General features: G+C 41.5%; 1 protein-coding gene across 5 annotated transcripts in view; it reads left to right on the forward strand.

The window, feature by feature from the left end:
- The window catches only part of TNS3 (tensin 3), a 198,625-nt gene that overhangs the window by 45,873 nt on the left and 129,026 nt on the right, over positions 1 to 23,726 (forward strand). For 4 of the 5 annotated variants that reach the window (XM_030487554.1, XM_030487525.1, XM_030487545.1 and 1 more), the window contains 2 exons: positions 5,427 to 5,471; positions 18,782 to 18,893. Coding sequence is in view for 1 of the 5 variants with exons in the window: in XM_030487525.1 (XP_030343385.1) it covers positions 5,427 to 5,471; positions 18,782 to 18,893 (157 nt within the window). In the remaining 4 variants the exon portion in view is untranslated. Of the gene's footprint in view, positions 1 to 3,276; positions 3,294 to 5,426; positions 5,472 to 18,781; positions 18,894 to 23,726 lie in introns of those variants that run through there. The other variant, XM_030487564.1, reaches the window with a different exon arrangement.

Genomic DNA, 23,726 nt, shown 5'->3' on the forward strand with positions numbered 1-23,726 from the left:
CGTAACTTCAGTGTCGTATGGGTGATATAATGGAAGTATTTCAGGTGTAGCTGGACCTATTGATTAATGAAGAAACATAATGATTGTGAAGAGCAGGAATTCACATGACTGAGGTTGCAGAAACACATCCTGAGGGTTTCACAGGTTCAGCCATGTTGCCTAGAGGCACAGAACATTTCCTAGCTGTCATCATTATGACTGAGCAGCATTCAGCAAGAGAATAGGTATTTGGGAAAGGTGGTTAGTGGGAAAGCAGAGGGAAGATGAAAAGGCAGAAGGAAAGGGCCTAGAGAAGAAAAGAAAGAACATTTCTGGGGTGATATTTTCAACCTGCATTGGTCTTTGAATGTAGAGTTCCTGGGAGATGCGACAGTTGAGATGGCTTTGGGACCACAGAGTCTACATGTGCTGTTGTAAAGCCTTTGTGTTGTTAGAGATTACGAATTTGCAGACCTGAGTTATGTGTAGTTTAACACAGACTGTTCTGTACTTCAGGAGTAAAAAGAGTGTTTCTTGATTATGCTTTGGCTCTTTTAGTTATGTGTCTCTTGTTAGGAATCAAGATTTAATTTTTAGGGTGATGTATTTGTAATGAATAAATTGGGGAGGAGCAATGACAGATGAACTTTTCACATACAGTCTTCAGCAAGATGCTCTGGAGAATAACAACGCTATTTGGCTGCAAGGTCTACACCAAGTGGTAAAGTACTTGAAGATGCTCTTTGTCTTTCTTTTCATTATCTGTTAATGAACAATTTGTTTTAGGGTGTGCTGTATTCCGTTAGGTACCTATGTTGTAGCAACAAGATTATTGATTAAACGTGAATAGTTGTATATAAATTTACTTCCTAACCAAATGTCTTAAGGGGGAAGAGAAATGTACTAGCTCACTGAAGAAAACCCCAAACCTTTACTTCAGTTAAGTCTGGTGTTTGTATACACAGCAGTGCCTCTAAAAAACATGATGAAGCTTTAGAAACCAGTACTCTAAGTACCTCTTCCTTTATTCCTAGCTTTTATAACTGCAGTGAAACTGGGTTACCACCGACATACCAAGTATGTTCACACACAAATATGTTAGACTTCCTTCCCATCTCTTACCTTATGTATTACTGTGGTATCTGGATGGCTACTCAGCTGCATGTCACCCCAATCTTACAAACCCCTAGTATCTCCATTTTAGAGATGGTGCATGGCTGCATGGAAAAACTAACCCGTTTGTTGATGTTCACCAGAGGTCTGTGGTGAAGGCAGGGAGCTTTTGACATTTCCAAGATCCAAATGTAGCTGAAATGGTTTGTGTCTTAGCTCCCTGCTGTCTGATTTTGTGTATATCTTCACTACAAAGGAGGCAGTGGCAAACTTGTGAGTGGTAATGAAATGAGAGAACTTCAAAGCTCAAGGATGGATTTAGCAGGTGGAATTTGAAAGTAAAGCCCCTGTTCTCGGTCCGTCACTTCCTTACTGTTAACACTGCCTGGCACGACTTGTGTTGCTTCATGAGTTGTTGGAGCAACTGCTGTTGCAGCCACATCGTGCTGCATGTGGCAGTTCCCAAAGTTACACACTTTTTGGTATAGTGGAGCTGATGGATGTCATGTGGGTGATAACAGGATAGATTTGCTTGTAAGCTTGCAGTAGCATTGCCTCCTTAATCTGGCCAGTGTTCTGATGTCGTGAGAACTGGCTGGATTCATGTTATTCCTGTAGCTTTTACTAATCCCATCAGCTACTAGGATACCTGTTTCTAAAACTTGTTGTGAAAAATGGGATTTTGATGCTTCTGCAGGAGTGAAACTGGGCCATTTATGCTAACATTAAGCTGCTTTAGGCTTTTTTTTGGGAAGAATGTAGCTTTTTTCTGTCCATAGTTTAGCAGAACAAGAATCTCTTTTCAGGCCCTCTTCAGATTGTGGTAGTTTTCAGATTACCTAGGAGAGACTCTGAAGAGTTTGACATCACAGATATCCCTTTGACATCTAACTAAGGTATTATGTAAAATACAGTTGAGCAGTAGCAGCTCAAATGTGTATAGTATCCTGAAAATACTTGAAGAACTACTTGACATAATGCATCTATTGGCTTTTCCTAATATCTTTAGCTTCTCACATTCACTTTTTCCTGTTTATAAAGTTAATTTACTTCAAAGAATGTGTATTACAGATGATAACTATTGCTGTTTTAGCAGTTGGAAAGGGCACTCATATCTCTGTGCGATGCAGGTGCTGTTTCCATCCTGAACCTGCAGAATGTTTCTGATGAACCATATTATAATGTTTGATAGACATTGGGGATAAAATCATCTCTCAGCTGTCTGCATGTGCATGTCTGAGGGGGGAGGGAGGAGAACATAGTGTTTCAAAGAGAAAAGGAGGGTGTGTGTATTCTGGAGAGTATCATATTAATCTGAAAGAGCAAGATGCATTCTTTGAGCTTGACTTTTTGCTCTGGGAGGGACTGGGGGGACACAGAGTGTGTGTGTGGTGGGGGGGAGGTGGTGAGCATTCCTGGAGGGGATTAATTTTGAGGTGACTCAGACAGACACTTTGATCCTTTCCATCTGCAGGTTGGCTTGTTTTAGCTTGTTAATATATGGATAGCAAATTCCCTTCTTCCTTTTATGTTTGGAAAATTGCTCATAGCCCACACATGGCTCTGTAATTGGGGAGAGATTGTTCATTCTTGCCTGCAGGAAGACATTTCTCTGTCTGCTGAGCTGGAGCTCCAGACTAGATAGAGGGAATGCAAGAAAAACATAGATGGGAAGCAGGGCTGTGCACATCTCTTATTTGAGCTATGATTCCTGAAAAAATCGCCACCGATCTGTGTTTGCATCCAGAACACCATGTATTCTTCAGGATGGGGAAGTAAAATTGCTCAGTAGTGCTCTCAGCCTTCCCTGTGCCTCAGGATATAACGGGGTGGATGCCTGTGGGACATGGATACTATGGAGAAACTTCAGTGGGTTTAGGACTAAAGTTTTCTTCATCGGTAATCCGTAAGAGTTAAATGTTCTCCTCATCAGATTTTCTTCTTTATTTCAACTTCAGGCATCTTAAATACAAGTAGGAATGATTAATGTATATTTAAGTGACTTGAAAGTAGACAAGGGTTTGATGATCCACATATGCTGTGTTTCTCAACCAAACTTCTTCGGGATTGTTAAACTTGTGTTCTGTTGAACTCGCATTGCCCTGCCTCCTCTCGAGTTTTAAGTCAAGACTTTCCGAAAGTAGAAGGATTTTCTTCATGCTGGATTTTATCAGGATTCTGCCTGGGTGCTTATCCTTCAGGTAAGATAGCACTGATCAGGTTGCAGAGAGATTTGATCTCCTACCTCCTCCCCCACCCCAGAAGATGCTTTGGAAAGGTCTGTGTGTGTGCATGTGTCATTTGGAACTTCTTCAGTTCTGTGACCACGAGTGAAGATTTTATTCCTTAAGATAGAAAACAGCAGCATGTAAAAGCCACTGAGTCCTAGCATAGGCTTACAGTATTTAATTAGTGGATTTTTTCCCTGTGTTGCTTATGTGTCTACATTTAAGTATTTTAGGGGCTTGCTTTGGCTTGGAGTGTTGTAGTCCTCTGTCATTATTTTGAGGTTTTACAGGATTTTGCTCATAAATGTGATTGACCAAGGGGTCTGGATGAATAATTGCAGTCTGTCCTCAGTTTTTATTAGATTCAACACTTCACTATGACTCTGTGATTTTCCCTATCCATGGCGGGGGTTGGAATTAGATGATCTGAAGGTCTTTTCCAACCCAAACCATTCTATGATTCTATTATTCCCTTATCTCTCTGCTTTTCTAGTTGGTGGCTCACTCTGCCTGCTTTGGGGTCCTAAAGAAAGCATACAAGGACTCTTCTCATCCACCTCATGGAGGTCTTCTTAAAAGAAACTCTGGGGGATGATTGGATATTGCTGTCTATGTGGGAATATTTGCTTCTAGATTTAGGTAGATCAGTCAACAGCGAAGAGGAAGTCACAGCACAGGTCATGATGTAAGCAAGCACTGCTGTAGGTTATAAGCTATACAAGCACATGTTGGCTGTAATGCTTGGAAATCATGGCTGCTATAAATAATGGCATGAGCTAAATTAAAAGGTGTAAGCCTAAATTCCTGGTAGTCTGGTTCTGCTAGAAATGTTCATTTAAATGGCTTTTCAGGATCACCTTTCCTGCCTGGGACTGGGGTCACTGGAACACCAAGTTACACAAATGAAGTCTTAATCTCAGATCAGGGAGCCTTGTTTTGGGGAATACCTCACATAAACCAAGAAGTCTATAAGCAGTTCTCTCCTCTTCGTGGAGGCTGCTCTATGAAGTCCACATACAGTCACAGCGAGACAGTTAAACACAACCCTCCTCCAAGGAGGCAGAATAATAGATCTTAAATTTTCTGCAAAATGTTATTATGACAAAGGGTTGCATTTGTTCTGGAGGCATCTGCCTGTACATGCAGCACATGCAAGCAGCTAGAACAGAAAGGGCATCTGTGTGGTGTTGTACAGGTATTATACAGTTAATAGCTTGTGTATATGTGCTTGTTTTGCATGGAAAAGATTCATTTGTCATGCTTGAGTGTATAGAGTACAATAGGTCAGGTTCCTAAATGCCAGGGTTTGGTTTGCTTTAACTTTAAAGGATTTCATCACTTTTTCTAAGGAAAAAAATACTAAGCTCCACCCTTTATTTGCTTGCAAATGGTATTTCTTTGTTTAAAAAGATCTGCACTAGCATTGATGCCTTACTCCCTGGTCTGTCAGCAGTAGATTTTGATTTGGATTTTCAGAGTTCAAGTTGTTATCATGTGTAAACACAACATGCTGGTGTGGGGACAGGCTGGAGTGTCACGGGTGTGTGGTGAACCATGGCCTGTTGGGTTGCTCAAGGTGGTGAAAGAATAACTGAGTGTCTGGAAAGTGAAAAGGTGGGAAAATGAATCACAGCTAGGGGAAGGTGACAGCTACAGTCACTATAGTAATAAACTGTGGATTGAACTTCACCTGAACTGAAAACTGGTTTGAACAGTTGTTTGGCATTTTGCTCTCCTTTATGTGTTCTGTGCCTCCCCTCCCCCTGTTAAAGCCAATGCAGAGCTAGATTGGAAGAGCTTCAGTCCCAGCGGGATCTGAAACAGAAATGAAATGTTGCTTTGATCCTCTGGTAATAACATTGAGAAGCTTTTTCAGATGCTTTGCAACCATTTTTATTGCTTACTTAACTGTTTGATGTACAGAAGAGAAATGGATATACTTAGAGCACACCCATGCGGCCATGGAGGGGTTAAATGCTATTTAAGAATTGTTTTTTTGGGGGGGGGGGGAGGAGGAAGGTTTCTAATTATAGTGAAGTATTTTTGGAATTTGCCCTGTCAGTTAGTAATATTTCACTAATTAAAGCAACCCTTTGTTTAAACCAGGCTGACAACAGCTCGTCTGGAGAGTTGGCTGGTGGACAAACCGAGGTATGTTCATTCCTCAGCAATTCAACCCATTTTATATGCTGATGTTTCTGAAGTAATGCTTTTAACTTGGAAGAAGGTAATCACATCTGTGAATTCCATGTGGTTTCTCTGCTGCTGAGGGTTGCATCCTATAAACAGTTTTATTGCCTTAAAGCCGTACGTGTAATGAAAATTAACAAATAAAACAAGCACACAGGCACTAGGCTCTTCATGGCTGGAGGCAGCAGGGTTATTTGAATGGCAAAATTAAGGGATTATAAATTTTTGCTGAAGGAATATTAGCAAGAGGTGACTTTTTTCCCCTTACTCTTGTGTATGCTCTTGCTTGGGAGAACAACATACGTTCAGACTGTGGTTTGGTCAGTAAGGTTTTATGTGTTTGTGGAAAGATGGGTTCTCGTTTGGGAATTGTACATTTGCCATAAAGGAGAAGGAAAGGGCTACATTGATACATACAGTCAGGTTGAACAGTAAAAACATTGAAAATTTTACAGGTTTTCCTGCCCTGAACAGCATTATATGAAGAAACTCTCATAATACTGAAAAGCCAATGTACAAATCTTGAATAGCTTGCAGGCTGGATTTGCCCATGGTGCGGTATCGCTGGCTGCTCTTAGTTGCTTGGTTTTGTCAAATGGCTTGCTGCTTGTGAAGAAGCCTACTTTGCCAGATCAAAGATCCTGAAAGAATAAAACCTCTGACCATCCTGGCATATTTGAGTGAAATCTGTTGAGTGATGACTAACTGCTGACTAATACTTCTGGTTACACTAAGACTTGTTAGCTTCCTTTTGAAAGGTTATGTCTTCTTCATTAATAGGTGTTCAGAGATAAACCTCGAGTCTTGAAAAACAGTATTTGTCTTTTCTTGTTACATCATTTATGAAAATACCAGCCAACAGATCTGCCTTGTCAACACATCTGCCAATGAACATGTCCAGGCGGTGAAGATAGTTCAGAAGTTTGATTTGATTTGGGTAGCAATATGGGTGTACTACATGATGTACTCTGTAGTAATGAAGAACATACTGGAACAGTCTGATGTCAGAACCAGGATGAGCCTTTGAAATGAGCGTTCTCTAGACTTACTTGTATTTTGTTGTATATTCTTGTGAAATTATTTCAGGTTTTGGCAAGAGTAGCATGGAACTGTTACTTTTGTGAATTGCTGTGATCTAGAAATTTGCTTTATTTGAATAATCTGTTCTAGGAATGTTTTCTTTTATTCTGAGGGGCAGAGGGAGCAGTAACTCTTGTAATAATGAATTAAATCCTCTAAAAGTGCAAAAGAAGAAATCTAAGCTACAATAGAGTAAACATTACGAAGGCTTTAGAGGAAATTTGTTGTTGCCCAAGAGAAGGGGGAGAGAACAGAGTACTTCTGCAGTGTGCTAATATGAAAGTAACCTTGGTGGAACAGAGGAATGGAAACTGAAGAACCCTGATGAGATCTGAGAGTATTTGGTAAGATGGTTAAAGGGCTTACAGAGCTTCCTGGTTGTTAAAAGGAAGAACTTAGGGTTTTGAATGGATTCTTTGGGCCTTTAAAAAGGGTCATGAAGGTCAAGTCCAACATATGTTTTATGGAGTTTTTCTTTATTCACTGTGATAAGAGATCCTAATTCTAGTGCCAGGGAAAAAACTGGGGTAGTTATTTGGAAATTTAAAGTGCATAGTTACTTTGAGCTACAAGGAAAGAGAAGGTGAGTTAAGGAACAGTTATGTTCCATGTAATTGTTTTTCCCAACATAATAGTTTAACTATTTGTCCTTGAGTGAGTGAGCAAGTTAATCAGCTACAGAGCAGGCACTGTATAATAACAACTTTATAAATGCTTATTGTGTTTGATTTCCATTTCCACAAGAGCTTTGGATCTTGAAGCTGAATGTGATCCTTGTGCTTAAGCCATTTTACATTATCCTGGTTCATTCACATGGCAGAGCAGAGGAATTGAAGTTCCAATCCTCAGTCCAGTAGCAACAGATCTCCTGCATGCGTGGGAGCACGCAGGGCTCCCAGTTAGTAGCAGACTACACTAATCAGTGACCAGAATTGATGGCATTTGTCAAGATGGGTGTTTTCCTGTGTTCCTGCTGGAGGTTAACTTTAGAATGGGAATAGCTAATTGGGAAGGTGGAGACCATTCAGACAGGGAGGCAAGGGCGTTACCCTGTCTCTGTGTTGTAACTGAAGTGACTTTGAAAGTGGTTGCAATAACAAGGTGGAGGTAAAGGGAACTTAATTCAGGGTTTTTTAGGTATAAAATCTGTGGTTCAGCAGAAGTGGGTATAATTCCGATGATTAGCTTACTAAAGAAGCATTCTTTTACTGCAGCATGGGATGCTTTGCTGTTGAATTATTCTTATTGGTGCAAGCCAAACATCAGAATGTGAACTTAACATTATATAATTTAACACATTTACTGTGAGATCTTCTCTCAAATAAAGGCAATACTTAAATCTATCATGGCAAGGGCTTTCTCTTTGTGTATGGCAAAGTGAGTCTGCGTCTTGTGTTAGGCATGTCTGACAGAGCTGGGCAGCCTGTTTTCCATAGTACTGATTCGGGTACCAAAGAGGGAAGGAGCTGGAAGCAGTGCGAGGGTCAGAATAGGAGCCTCATTTTGCTGTTTGCCAGTGAGACATATATCTGTTGCCATCAGGCTTACCTTGATTCCTCCTTTTAAACAGTTGAGCATCATGAAAGTGGTGGTTTGGTATGAATGCTAATTTTAACCAGGAAGTTTTGACACTGTTTCTTGTGTGGTGTGGTTTTCTTTGTGTGGTAGTTTTGTGTGTGTGTCTCATGTTCCTCAGTAAAAAATACAAACCTATCTAGCACTAGCCTTTGCTCTCTCTAAGTTTCCTGACTTGCCTGTTAGGTGAGCGCAGACTCTACAGTAGCACTTGTGGTTACTTGCAATAAAGGGATATGATTGAGACTTTCTGATTTAATATGTTGTTATCACATGGTAAACACTGAGAGGTGTGTTCGGAGTGGTCAGTACAACTCATCTTGTAAGAGCAGAGGAAAATCAACAGAAGGGATGCAAAATCTACAGTTGCAAGTAGAGTGTTTTTCATCAGATTATATTCCCATTGACCTGTATGACAAGACCACAGAGGAACATGAAGAATACAAACCAAATGCCTAAGCACAAGTTGTCTGCTGTCTGATGGAAGTAATGAAATTACATCCTGGAGCGGGACCGTTGGGTAAATGTTTCTGAGTTTTGGAGTAGCATTTACATTATCCTATACATTATTTTTTGTAGAAGCCTGTGTAATATTAGTTTTGTTTCTGTTTCCTGAAAATAGTTGATTGTAACTTGATGGAAAAAAAGGCAAAGCTTAACTAAAATAGCAACAAAAAGTGAAACTAGATGTTATGAAAGAAATGAAGTTTTACCCAAAAGTACACAATGAAGATCTTCGTGTTCTTGACTGGGTTCTGCCCCACTTCTTAAATTACTGAATACAAAATTTTGTAAGCCAGAAACTTTGGGCCCTCAGGTTTAACGAAGTGCAGAAAATGTGCCTATTTTAAGTTGTTGTATAAAAGATACTGCTTTAGGTTACTGATTGGAACAGTCTTCACCATATGATGTAAGATAACTTTATAAAATGAGGGAATACTTGCACAGAGTACTGCTTTCTCTAGGAGTTACTAGCATTAGTGCCAGATGGTAACCTGTGGGGGACTGCATGTTCATGTACTGAAGCAGCAGTGTTTGAAGTACCATTACTTCTGGCCTAGGGGAATAAATGGAAGGATGCCCTTTGCATTGGGGAGCATAGGTGTTGAGTGAAGGTGTTCTGGCCACACATGCTGGTCTGCACTCTGTTCTCTGCTTAATGTAACCCTAGCCTCTCAAAGTATGGTGACTGTCTGTGTCAGTAGGTCCCAAGAGCCACTGATAGCCTGGATCGAAATAAAGTAGTTGAATAAGGGTGTGTGTGGGGAGAGGAGAGAACTGAAGTTGCCATTTTTCCGTCCTGCTGAATCACCTTTAATGAGATTTTCATGCAGTCTTGGAAAGCATGTTGTTTTCTACATCTTGAAGAGTTAACATAGTGATGTTACAGAAGGCAGATCCTGACAGATGACTGATATTTCCCTGACACATAGACCCTTTCAGTGTGTATGCTTCCTTAGTACAGCAGCTGCTGAATGCACATGTGTATGAAGTGTGCAGCTATTACCTTGCTTACCACTGGGTACTTCTAGCTGGGATGCTGACTTTCTGTGGAGGATGAGGGTAGGGGAAAGATGTCCATGTGAAAGGTGACAGTGCTGACAACAGTACTTGAATGAATTTAAAGTGCCAAATTGAGTCTCTATTAATGTAGCCCACTTGCCTCAAGCAAGATCGTGAGAGTAAGAGCTGTGTAGCCAAAATTAGCCAGTATGAAATTGCTAAATTTATTCACTGCATTATTGTTAATAATGTATCTTCCATTTCTCAGTGACTGGCTTACTGACATGCATCTTCAACCTTCTCAGCTGTTTTTCCTGGGCAGTGTTCTGGCACACAGCTACAGTTGTCTGTCCTTGTTCTAGCCTGGGTCTGCGCTCTTCTCCTCTTCCTCCTTCAGAGGAGGCCACGAAGATGGTCTGAGGGCTGGAGCACCTCTTCTGTGAAGACAGGCTGAGTAGAGCTGGGCTTGTTCAGCCTGGAGAAGAGAAGGCTCCAGGAAGAGCTGAATGGGGGCTATAGGAAATCTGGAGGGAGACTTCTTATAAGGGCATGTAATGACAGGACAAGGGGAATGGCTTTAACCTGACAGAGGGGAGATTTAAATGTGATCTTGGGAAGAAGCTCTTCCCTGTGAGGGTGCTGAGGCGCTGGCACAGGGTGCCCTGAGAAGCTGTGGCTGCCCCATCCCTGGCAGTGTTCAAGGCCAGGTTGGACACAGGGGCTTGGAGCAACCTGCTCTAGTGTGAGGCATCCCTGCCCATGGCAGAGGGTTGGAACTGGATGATCGTAAGGTCCCTTCTAATCCAAACCATTCCATGATTCTGCTCTCTTTTTTTGACCCACTTTGTAGACTCTTGGTAACCTTCCTGGTTGTGTGGTGTGTTTGGGGTATGTTTTAAGTATCTAGTTTGTTCTTATCACAGCAGAAATTGTTTACTACAAGACATAGCTCTTTGGTATTTGGTCATGTAAGTAACTACAGCATGTCATAGGAGGGTTAGGTTGTACATTGCGGCAGTTCTTCGTGCATTTGCTGCTTTTGTGAACAGGTTTGTTAGGGACTGTTGAGACGGAGGAAATATTCATGGAAGCATGTACTTTGCTTATTGTTTCTGTGTACCTACAAGAATTCATCTGCATAATTTCCTGATGAGAGAATCTTGGTGAAGATGATTAAAAAAACAATAAACCTGTCAGCATTTCAAGGGGAGACACCTGATTTCTCTGAATTTTTACTTCTGTTATGCCCTTCAACATTTTCTTTTCTGTGAACCGAAGATAAACCAGGTATATTCAGAAATAGACTTTTTTCCCCTGCTATTTCAGTACGTAGATTCTAGTCTTCAGGTGTCTAGCTCTGAATATGTGGGAGTTCCAGTCTTTGTGTACTCAAAGCAGTGTTGTAGTCTCGGAGATGTCAAGGCCGGTTCATGTAACAAAAAAAGAAGGAAAACAAAAAGCCACTGACAAACACTGAGCTTTCATGATCACATAGTCCTCTTGCTGCTTTCAGGCGTTTCCTTTGTACAGTTTTTTTCCCACACAGAACAAAGTGTCTGTTTGCCAATGAGATGAGCATGGAAAAGACAAGTTTTCCAGTGTCTTTAGTAACTTGTCTTAATGGATTTTCCATCTGTCTCCTAATTGGTTTTTCCACCATTACAGATTAATGCAGTGGAGAAAAGAAGGTGTTGAAACAAAACCATAAAGAACTGATGAAACGGAAACATGTGAGAGCTGCTGCTATTTTACATTATGAGCGAGGAGTGACCACAGGCTCCCCTGTTCCTGCTGGGAGGATGCTGGTTCCTAGGGGTATTTGGATGAAGGAGAGCAGTGAGGATTTGGTAGGAGAACGGCATCCTTCTTGCCTTTCTCCAGCAGGTGTGCTGGTATCTTGGGTTTCAAACCCCCTTGGGTGCTGTTATTCTTCAGTGGGTGTCAGCCACCTCTAGGCAGACCTGGACCTATTGTTTTCTGGGCTGAAATCTCAGCCAGATCATCAGGGGAAGGACTTGAAACAGCAAATATGAAAAAGTTCCTGTATGTTGTTTAAAGCTGGAGGTGATCAACCTCAAACTTTAAAGTAGGGAGAGAGATTTATCTGATAATTGGTCATTTCCAAACACTTTACTCTCTTATATTACCTCTACATGCTGTGGCTTTGTCTCAAGAATTTAAAACTTTGAGAAGAGCACATGCAACTGATGGTCCAGATGAAGAACCTCCTCCAAGGTGAACTGTCCACAAATGACAGTGTGTTTGTGGCATGAAAGAATAATCCATTAGGCCTAGGTCCTGTTTCTTGTTAGAGAGCAGTGAAGTTGCTGCACGTCTCTGACCTCTTTCTTTAAATTTACTTAAGTCCTGCAGAGTCATTTGGATAAAACTTTTTTAGTTTTGTTTTGGAAAAATGTTTAGTTTGAAACCCTGGTATTTGGGCAGAGTGTCTTACTAAAACAGCAGAGACTCCTTATTTCTTTCGTCTGAGAAACTACAAAGACTCCTGCTGCTTAAACTTATAGCACCAAATATTTTAAAGGGGGATGAGGAGTACTCTTTTTCTGTCATTTTCTATTATTCTTTGCCCCTTTATATCCAGGCATTTTGTACTACAAAACCATAGGGTTTTTTTCTTCTTGACGTGAACTTTTCTCAGCTGGCTCAATGAGACATTTTTTCGCCACCACCATCTCCATGTGGTTTCACTTGAGTCACAAGTCAGGAGCAGACTCCACTGGGAGGGATATCGCCGGCTCAGGCTGCATGATCCTAAGTCAGGTCTCTCTTCTCTTGCTTGGGTTGCTTTGACTGTCTTGCTGTGAAATGACTTGGATGAATGGGCAGTAAATGGGGTGTGTAAATACTTTCTTGTCTTTGAATCCTTCTGAAGTTATTTGGTAGTATTAAATGGTAGTGATAGGAGTATAATTGGCTATTTGTGTACACTTTAGTGTGTGTGTGTGTGTAAATGTATATATGTGCTATGGCTGTCACTGTAGAAATAATCTCTGAATGTGGGGAAACAGCCAGAAATGCCTTATTTCAGTCTGTGTAAAAAATGCTTTGGTGTTTCAGAGTTTTTGGCCACCATCCCATATTCTTGTCATGTAGCATGGGCTCTGCAAAATGTGTATATTCACTGGTGGTAGTTGGGTATGTACTTAAAATTTGTGATATACTAAGTTAACGTCATTTGGCTAAAATACTGTGCTGCTTTTGAAGCAATGGTATGTTTACCAAGAAATTATTCTCATAGGGAAGAGCTGCAGAGAAACTGTATGTTATGATGTTTGCTATTTCTGGAAAGTTCTTCACTGTATATCTATCTTGTCCTGGTGTGAGCAAGACCTTTAACATGATTACTTACTACAGTTACCAAAAAGTTGTGGTCAAGGCATTTTAGAGAGTAGATGGGTAATACTGAGAGAGCTGGGCTTGTATTGGAGAAGAGAAGGCTCCTTAAGGGGAGACCTTAGAGCCGCTCCAGTGCGTAAAGGGGCTACAGGAAACCTGGAGAGGGGCAGCCATGATGGATGAGAGGAGATAACGAGGGGAGAGAAGGCGTGGCCATGAGGGGAGATCGTGAGGGAAGATGAGGGGCGGCCATGAGGGGAGAGGAGCAGCAGTCGTGAGGGGGGATCATGAGGGAAGATGAGGGGTGGCCATGAGGGGGGATCATGAGGGAAGATGAGGGGTGGCCATGAGGGTAGAGAAGGCGCGGCCATGGGGGGAGATCATGAGGGAAGATGAGGGGTGGCCATGAGGGGGGATCATGAGAGAAGATGGGGGGTGGCCATGAGGGGGGATCAAGAGGGAAGATGAGGGGCAGCCGTGAGGAGTTAGGTGAGATCATGAAGGGAGAGGAGAGGTGGCCATGAGGGGTGAAGGGATATTGTGAGGGGAGAGGAGGGATGGTCATGAGGAGTGCGGGGCAGCCATGAGGGGAGGGGAAGGGAGGATATGAGGGGAGAGGAGGGGCAGCCATGCAGGGAGATCATGAGGGGAGATCTTCAGGAGAGAGAAGGGGCAGCCACGGGGCATGAGGGGTGACCGTGAAGAGAGATCTTAGGGGTGGCCATGAGGGGTGGGGGTGGCAACAACATAAAAAGCGTGGGCCACTGTGGGGGAATGAGGGGGTCGCTGTGACTGGAGATCATGAGGGGAGATCTTGAGGGAAGATCTGTTTGCCCTTAGTGACATGGTTTGATGGTGGACTTGGCAGTCCTGGGGTACTGGATGGACTTGATCTTAAAGGTCTTTTCCAACCTAGTTGATTCTGTGATTATGACTTTTTACAAGGGCCTGTAGGAACAGGATGAGGGGGAATGGCTTTAACCTGACAGAGGGGAGATTTAAATGTGATCTTGGGAAGAAGCTCTTCCCTGTGAGGGTGCTGAGGCACTGGCACAGGGTGCCCAGAGAAGCTGTGGCTGCCCCATCCGTGGCAGTGTTCAAGGCCAGGTTGGACACAGGGGCTTGGAGCAACCTGCTCTAGTGGAAGGTGTCCCTGCCCGTGGCAGGGGGTTAGAACTGGGTGAGCTTTAAGGTTCTTTCCAACCCAAACCAGTCTGTGAATATCCTATTACTTGGCCTGTATGCATGGTAAGCTTTCTTAAATATTTTTCCAGGAGTTAAATCTCCAGCAAACATGGAATACTGGTTCAGGACCAGAAATGTTAAAAATGCTGTTTACTACAGGAAGGGAAAAGTTCTAAATTACTTTGTATTATGATTAATACCAACTGTTGTATTCTGGACAGTCCTGTCTCATCAGTGTTCTCTTCAGGAATGTCAGTTACAGGGACCTACAGGTAACCTGATGGGATTTTATTCTTTGATTTCTCTATGGGAGCTCTAAGTAACTGTGCAGAAATCATGGGACTTTTGCTGGGCAGACTTCCTATAAGAGATGGGAGGAGAGGAAGTAGAGAAGTCTCAGAAATTGTCATGAGTAACCTTAACAGAAAGGGCTGAAAGGAGGCATTCCCCTCAGCTAGATGTACTGTTTTTTCCTTAGTCATGTGACCTATTTTTGGAGCAATCTTACGGCAGTAGATACATGCCTTGCTTTTCCAAAGGGTTTTTAACTGGGGCTCAGCTTTTTCATGAATTCTGCTTTCAGTCACCCTTTATTTGAACTTTCTTTTGGACATCCCCTGTGGGCATTCACCTAGCCATAAATGGTGGTGAAATACCCATTCTGCTAATACGCTTCTACCCCCTCCCTCCAAGTATTTAAAATAATACTCATAAGCATTATGTCAGCCAGTGGATTTAAAGCTACCTTGGGAGAGTAGAAGAATGCACAAGGAGAGTCCTGGGAAATTGCAGTATTGGTTGGTAAGTTATTTAGAGAGAGGATAGGGAAAAAGGGATCATATTTGCATGCCCAGGGACGGGAAGTGAACAAAACATATCTTTGCTTTATGTGATTCTGTTGCTGGGCTAAGAGAAGTTTTATGGCTGTGTAAAATTCAGCAGGAGTAGAGTCTGACATGGGGAAAGTTTATGGGGCTTTGCATGTATGTTTATAATTTTCTCTTAGCTGGAATGTGTGACATGGATTGTTGCAAGTTTTGGAGATAATGTGCAAACAGTTTTTGACATTTTTTCCCTCTGCATAGAATAATGCTTGGAATTAACAATTGCATTTTAAAAGTCTATTTTTTGTTGAGACTTTTGTTTCCTCATAATTTAGTCACTCTCTGGATGACTTTGGAGGGAACTGATTCTTTGACAAAAGATCAAAGCCCTGTGACTATCCTTTAAAAGAATGAACTGTTACTACAATTGCAGTTTACATGTTGGAAACATGAACTTGCAATAAACAAATGTTAGTTGGTTCTGTTTTTCATTGAATATTTAACTGTTATGATGTAGCGTGGTACTTGGGAATAATGTTGTGTTTGCCACTTCCGTAGGTGTAAAGATCCAGTGTAAGTCTCTGCCAAGGAGGAAATGCTGGATCAGTACTGTGAAAAAACAAGTTGTGTATCTTGAGTGCTTTAATCTGTATTGGCTGAATTTAAATCTGGAGAGTGTTTTTTGTGTAAACTGCTTTTCCCTTCTCCAAATATTACGTGTCTCAAAAGACTTTGACACAGTTGCTGGGAGTTTTTTATCTGACGATGATCAGCATGTAGCTGCATAATGAAAATGCTCAGTGATAAGGAGTGTTGGAAATTCATCATAGCTGAAGATGCCTCTATGAATCTTTACCCAGTCTGCGGTGTTACATTGATGTAAGTCTGGGATAAACTTTCAGCTTCATTAGATTTCTGTGTGCCATAAAGAACAGAACATGGCCAAAAATATTTCCTTGTGTGGTAAACAAAGAAGAGTTTCATAATGCTGGCAATTGAGACCAGATGTAATTACAGCCTCTTCCTCGGGCAAAAGCTCAGTCTGTAACCTGTGGTTCTGCACTGTTTTCCAGCTTCATTTGCTTGTAACAATTGCATGAGTTTAGAGTGCAGGCTTGAGCCTCATGCAAGTAGCACCGCTTGCTGCCTGCCATGGTTGCTTTCCTTTTCTTCTTTAATCTCTTGGTGAAGTTTATCCACAAATTTCTTCAAAACTGCCCTTTTCAGAGAGACTCACAGGCATGTCCTGTAAACTTCAGCCCAAAGTAGAACTCTGCAGGGAAAAAGAGTGGATGAATCTAAAATGACAATTCTGGTTTTGTCTATGTATCTACAAAGCAGGGAAACTGCAGCAAAAGGCTGTGGAGATGAGGGACTCTCAGCTTTTTGGGCACGATGCCTGAACCCATTATGGTGTAGAACCTCCTTGCATAAGAGTAGTGGAGTTACCTGGATGTAGTGACACTTTTCCTTCCTCCTAGACCTCTGTCTCTCCAAAAACATCTCCCATATTTTCAAACATAAAAACCGCAATCATTTCAGAGATTTGTCAGTAATAGTAGATCTGATCTGTTTGCCATCAAGTGCGTTCCTACATAATGCTGGAGTTCAGCTGTTCTTTTCCTTTATGGCTTACTTTTAATACGAATCATAATTCTGGTAACATAGAATCACAGACTGGTTTGGGTTGGAAGAGACCTTAAGATCATCCAGTTCCAACCCCCTGCCATGGGCAGGGACATCTTCCACTAGAGCAGGTTGCTCCAAGCCCCTGTGTCCAACCTGGCCCTGAACACTGCCAGGGATGGGGCAGCCACAGCTTCTCTGGGCACTCTGTGCCAGCACCTCAGCACCCTCACAGGCAAGAGCTTCTGCCTTAGATCCAACCTGAACTTCCCCTGTTTCAGTTTGAAACCATCACCCCTTGTCCTGTCGCTACAGTCCCTGATGAAGAGTCCCTCTCCAGCATCCTTGTAGCCCCCTTAAGATATTGGAAGGCTGCTCTGAGGTCTCCACATATTTCTGTTTAACCTGAAGTAACATGATGCATATGTCAGCAGTGGGGGATGCAGGGGAATTTGTGACTTCAGCTTCTTTAGAGAGTAATCAGAGTGTCTAATGAAGCATTTTAATTACAATTCAGATTTATTTCTCAAGTGTTTCATCCCTTGCTTCAGCCTTTCAAGGACATGAGCTGTTCTACTATTTCTCTCACTAATTTCTGGCGATCAATACACTTCACTGCTGGAATGGTTTTCCTGAGAGTCCAGCCTGGCTTTTATTCCTTCAGTATCAGTAATTGCTACCGTGCTGTTTATGGAAGCATGTTAATTATGTCAGCTTTACTCTGTGGGTGAGACCAACAATGTTTCCTGAAGCTATTCTTAAGATTGGGCTGACTGCATCCCCACTGGTGCACCCAGGCCTGCTCAGGGTGGTCACTTGCTGCCCTTTGTGTTCCTTTGGGCTCCTCTGGAGTTTTGGGTAGGCCCATCTGGAGGCAGTACGTGAAGGAGGCACTGATTTGTATGGCTGTTCTTGTGCTTGCTGAGTAGCTGTGTTGTAGATGCTTTTGGAGACAGTCACATTTTGCCTTGAGCCACGTGTTGAATTGCTCAAAGCCACAAATACGTCCCATGTTGCTTTATTGCAGTAGATGTGTGTTTTGCACCATGCTGGGAAGGTTTCTCATCCAGTGTATGGATGGAAGCTTGGTGCTGTGGTGGGCCGGCCTGACTGCATGCAAAGGGACACCTTTTGCTTCTGGGCGCTTGTGCTGCCAAAGCTCAGTGCAGGTGTTGAAGTGTCAAAAGTGGGCCTGCTGCAGGGCTGAATTTAAGGACAGTGAGGTGCAAATGTGAACTGAAAATGAGGAATGTGAAGAGTCATTTGTGGATTTTATGGTCTGGCCAAAGATATTTTTGTTTTTGTATAGGTAACTGATTATTTCCAAAAAGTCTGCCCGTAAAAGTACAGGTTGTTATATCCTACCAGAGGGAAATACTGACTCTGTCATATACTTTTGGTAGCCCCCTCTGTTATGTTACCTAAATATTTCCTAAGTTATAGAAGCCATATAATATCCTTTGCATATATAGTATTGACTTTTGCAGTTCTTTCCCCAGTTTTCCATTATTGCCTGATTTTAACATGATGTTACTGTAGCACATTGTCGAAATAATGTTACTTTAAACCTACTGTACTTCTCTTACACAGGGAAGAAGGAATAGTGATTTTTAAGTTAGCAATCTGTGCCAGAGTCAGCTTGCATGGATGCTTTTCATTTGTTGAATGAAAAGTCCAAGCTGTCTTCTGCACCAGATGAGTTAAATTGGTGACTGTGACAGAGCATTACTTTCGTTATTTTATCCAGTTTAAGCTGAACTAATGCAAGCTTTTGTGGTAGATAAGACATTAAGTCAGAATGCTGTTGGCTCATATCGTAGCGATTATTCTGTATTTCCTTTTAAAAGATAAGTCATGGAGTGAATTCTGAAATTATGATATAAAAATGTCTGCGTGCTGATGTGCAAGTTTTTTCACACTGTTGCTTCCCACATTTGAGAGTGGAAAGCTCATGTTACTGAATAAGAGTGAGGGTGAGAGAGGGAGTGAAAGTGCTTTGACATGCTGCTATTATACTGCTGACACACTACTACCCTATTTAATTTTAAATTACCTGTATTTCACTTAAAAGTATGACTCAAAAGCTGAGGGAAGGTCTGATATTATTCCCTTTGCTTCCAGCCTCAAGAAACAGCTTCAAGGTCTCACACCTTCAAAACCAAGTCTTTTAAGAAATCCAAAATTTGTGGAATCTGCAAACAAGTAATTGATAGCCAAGGCATTTCCTGCAGAGGTGAGTAACGTATGACATGCTGCTTACTTTCTTGCTGTGTAAAGGAAATTAACTTTATATTAATGTTAAAGTTTCTAGGAATCCGTGTTTCTGGAATTCCCCCTGGACTAAGTATAAATGTTACCTTGGTTTATTTCCTTCCTTTGTATGATAATGTTCCCAGCTTTCGTGGGGGAGTGGGGTGCTGCAGTAGGTAATTGGGCTTGTGTAATGATGTGCTTTTATTACTGTGCTATTCAGGCAGGTTCCAGAATAAGGCACTGCCTGTGGAGGCTCTCTGAGGAGCATGAGTGATGTGTGCACAGTGGGTGACGGATGCCTCTGGCATTCAGCCTCCAAATGTGTGTGACCCTCATTCACTGAGGCATGAAGGTTTTCTCTGCATTAATTTGCAAAAATTCACGAGAGCAGCCATCTATTTATTTTCTTTAATTTTTCCAGTTGCATTATGCTCTGTCTAATCCTTAGTCCTTCATCTCGTCACTCATGAAACAATAGAGAGATTGTCCTCCTGGATGTACAGACTGCAGAGACTCAGCTGCCTCTGGCATTGCTGCCTGCTCCTTACTACTGTTTTCCCTCAGTCTTCCCCCTTACTGTGTAGAATTGAGCATACTTGCCTCTTCTCCATGGGATACCTGTGGTGGAATTAAATCTTGGGAAAGCTCAATAGTTTTCTTTCTGCAGGTTGTCCTGGGATAGGGGTTTTAATCCCCTGTGCTGGTTTAGGCTGGTTAATGTTCAACTCCTGTGATTCCATGTTAATAAACCAGTCTCTTTTCTTGATGCATGCATGGTTCACCTCCTAGTAAGAGAATGCCATTGTTTTTTCATCTGAAGCATAGTCACTGTTTTGACTTAGAGGTGTTTGCACCACTTCCTAGTTCTAGATGGATCTCTTTCTCCCACCTCTTCCCTCCCATATTCTTCAGACACTTTAGGATCCCTCTGCGGCTTTGAGAGGGAGGTGAGAGATTTGGATGTGGAAGGAACGTGGCCGTTTCCTGAGCTAAGGTACAGAGTTTGCAGATGAACAGCTAAGTGAAAATACCTCACTTGTTCAGCATTACAGTTATCATTATGAGAGTGGTAGTTACATATGTATTTCTTTAACATACTACTTCTGCCTGTCCTTCTGGTTGTTAGTTCTAAAGTTCTTAGGTTTTAGTTGTTTTCAGCTTAGCAGAAATAGTATTGTTGGAAGGAAGCCTGCTTGGTGAAGGAGCTGCCCGGAGACCTGCTTGATCAGGTTAAGTGTAAAAAGCACTGTACTGTGAGAGAATCAGTACTTTCAAGGGAAAGGCTTTGGGAGTGGGAGTAGAAAAAACTGCTTGTCAATTAGCAGTGGGTTTGAGCTCTCACAGCCCGGAACTGGAAGTCTCAGATGCACGAAAACTGTGTCAGTGTGCTTACCTACCAGAGGTGCCAAGAGCTTTACCATATGGCTTGTAAACAGGTGAGAGGTTGGGATGAGCCTGAGCAAGTTTTCCTTTTGCCCCAGTGTGTAATAGCTTTGGTTCAAACACAGAAGCTAACAGTACATGCCAATGAAATTTAACACCTCTGGCTAGTGTTTATACACGATTCCAAATACCAGGAAGAAAGCAAAAATTGCATGTATTGAAATGATGAAGGAAAAAAAGCTTTCACGTAAAACAAAAAACCTGAGGAAATTCTACAAGCAATCCTACTGGGATCCCTCCAATATACTCCCCAAACCAATAAATCCATGGCTATGCTACATATATATCCACATCTAAGTCCTTTGGGATAATTTTATCTTTGTTTTTGAGTGTAATCTTCAGAAGGAGCCCCTTGATAGTATCACATGTTGTGTTGATGTGAGTACCAGGCAGACTCGCCACCCTTCTTTGCTGCTGGTACATTTTGGTTCATACTTACTTGTGGGATGGGAGCAACAGGAGTTGCAGAAGCTGAAGGGATGACTCCAGGTATTTTCAATTTAATAAGAACCCATTTGTATTTTAACTTACAGCACTGGCTTTATAAAGCAGAGTTTTGGAAAAGCTAGAACTAAAAGTTGTCTGTTCCACTGCCAGAACTGCAGTACTTGAAATGTACCCTAGTACTGTGAAACTCTATTAATATGAAGCAAAATAAACTAGCTGTTTCAGAGCCAAGTCATGCTGCTGCTGCTACTTCTGCTGAATTCTCCCTGATGTTGCTGAATGAAAGTGAGCAAATTGGCATTGGGGGAAGGGGAGGGAGAAGAAAAGCCTTTAGTTAAAAAGAAATAAAGTTCCTTTGTGTGTTAATGAGAAAATGTTGCTTTTTAACAGTTTCTCCTCAGAAGATAATAGCTCTTTGTACAGACTGCAGGTTCCTTGCAGACTATAATATCTTATCAGTTAAAGGAAAGTTACATGTCAAGAGAAGTGAGGGGAGGGGAGAGGCTCCAGATTGGTCACTATGTAGTGGTTGCTGTTTATCTAGCAATGAATCATCTACTTGTAAGGGGAAAAAAAGCCATAACTGGGTGTTGTGTTGGTTAGATAAGTTTTCATTAGTGGGTGAGAGTCATTTTGGGAGTGTGTTGTTTAGCCTTGTCTTGCAAAATATGTCTTTGCTAGTAATCGGGTCTGAATGCGGTACCTGAGAGCTTTCTATGAGAAATGAACAATTGGCGGAAAGGTGAAAGGAATGAGGATAGCTCTTTGTCCTTGTGTGCTTCAGTCCACCTCAGTAAAGCAGTTACAATGAATTTGGTTTTAACAAGCTCTACAAAAACACAGTGGCAAAAAGGAAAGGCAGCTTTGAAGAACGGGAAGCTTCTGGCTGTCTCCCTGCCTGGTAAGCACGTTTGTGGCTGGGCTGTGTCTTTGATGCAGCTTCTCATAGTGAAGAAAGGACAGACAGCTGTTGATTGATCTCTGCACTACCTGTGTGTTCTGCACTAAACTGAGGACCATGTGGCTCCCCAGGTCTCACCAGCACTACCTGAAACTCGAATGCTTTCAAGCTCTGTTTTGACCTTCCCTGCAGTACAGTTCAGTTTACTTCAGGGCTAAGCAGATCCACATCCTAATCATGCACATATCCATAGTTAGCCAAAGGGCTGCAGTGTTACAAAAGCCTTTTGGTTTATTTTTTTTAAGCTACTTACCCTACCTCTTGAATATTCAGTATTTTGCTTTATTTGTAAACAAGCTGTCATAATGATGTAGTTTCCATGTATTTCCCTGTGAATTTCTATTTTATTTTCTTTGTATTTTATATACACAAAATATACATTTCCTTTTTTATTTTACATTACTTTGCTTTTTAAAATTATCATTTATCTTTGTGGTGCTGTGATCAAATGGCTGTTAGTGTAGAACAGAGAACTTTTTAGATGGTCTGAGGCTTCCCAATCCCTAGAAAGTACTTTTCTGGCAATTTAAAAATCGGAGACCAGATTTGGGAAATAATGCAGTATTGTTTCCTAGCTCTTAGAGCATTGATGGGTGAAATATGTATGAAGAATTGAAACACTTTACACCCTTCTGTTGACTAAACTCACCTCCCCCCCCCAGATGACCTGTTTAGGTGCTATTAGTGAGGCTTTACATGCAATACAAGGGATTCCAGGAACTCAGTTTTGAACTCGAAGCGATTAAGGGTAGTTTGAATGAACTGAGTATCTTTTTGTTAATCTAACCTGATGAAGGGATGAACGTCCTAAGGAATGTGCTGGTTTTGGGAATATGTGTTGGAGTGATCCCAGTAGGAGTGCTGTTAGAACTTTAGTTCCTTACTTGGTTATTTTTCCTTGCTGGTTTGACTGCGTGAGAGTTTTGCTTTCTTCTTGGTATTGGGAACCGTGTAAATGCTAGGCAAAGAGGTGTTCAATTACATTGACATGCACTGTTACCTATATTGTGAGCAGAGAAATGTTTACCATGGTATTGTGTGCAAAGTGAATGTAATAAAGAATACAGTTCACCTTAGAATTAATCTGTGTAATAACTTCTGTCTTGTCAGTCATGTTAAGATATGGTTTCATACAAGTTTTGATTGGCTAACAGTAAGGCTTGGACCAGTTGCTTGAGCATAGCATGAAGTGATAGTAGAAAGTTTATTTTCTCATCAAATTACAATATATGTGTTTAATCAAGAGCTTCCAGCTGCTTACAGATCATAGATCAGGATTTGAAGACAATTTGAGCAGTTTTTCTTCTTAAAGAGGTTTGAAATTCACCCACTTGTTTGTGATTGTAGTCATGGCTAGCAATCCACTTAAAATCTCGTTTGGGGCTGGTTGGAGCTACACTGTACAAAGGGTTATCTGTAATCAAATGTTCATTCCTCCTGGCAAGACAAAACACATTTTTATATTAAGACTGACTTGAGCTGACAGACTGTTCTGAAGGCTTGTTTGTGCATACTGTGTATGTAAATATATGCATATTTAATCATATATGATAGGTGGTTTTATATATACTCTGTTTTGGTAGCTGCTAAGTTCAGTAATAACATTAGTATCTTAATAATGTGCAGAGCATGTCTGTGGTACAGTTCTGGAGACAAAATAGAGACCTAAAAATGTATCCTGCTTGGGCCAGTGGCATTATGTTGACTCTAAATGCTGAAGCATGTAGTGCATATTTGTGGGGTAGGGGTGTTTTGTGTCACTCTTGTATCCATGGAAGGATCCTTCTGAATTAAGGTCCAGTGTTAATAGGCACTTCTGTGGGTATTTTGATATCTATCCATCTGTTGGTCTTATAATGCATTATATATAAAAATTTCAATTTCAGCAGAAGTATAACATAGCCATCTTATGGTTAATGATGGCAATAGTTATTGGTTAATTAACCATAAGATGGTTAATTA

The sequence above is a fragment of the Strigops habroptila genome, chromosome 1 (genome assembly GCF_004027225.2).
Source record: "Strigops habroptila isolate Jane chromosome 1, bStrHab1.2.pri, whole genome shotgun sequence".
In the NCBI taxonomy this organism is placed as follows: domain Eukaryota; kingdom Metazoa; phylum Chordata; class Aves; order Psittaciformes; family Psittacidae; genus Strigops; species Strigops habroptila.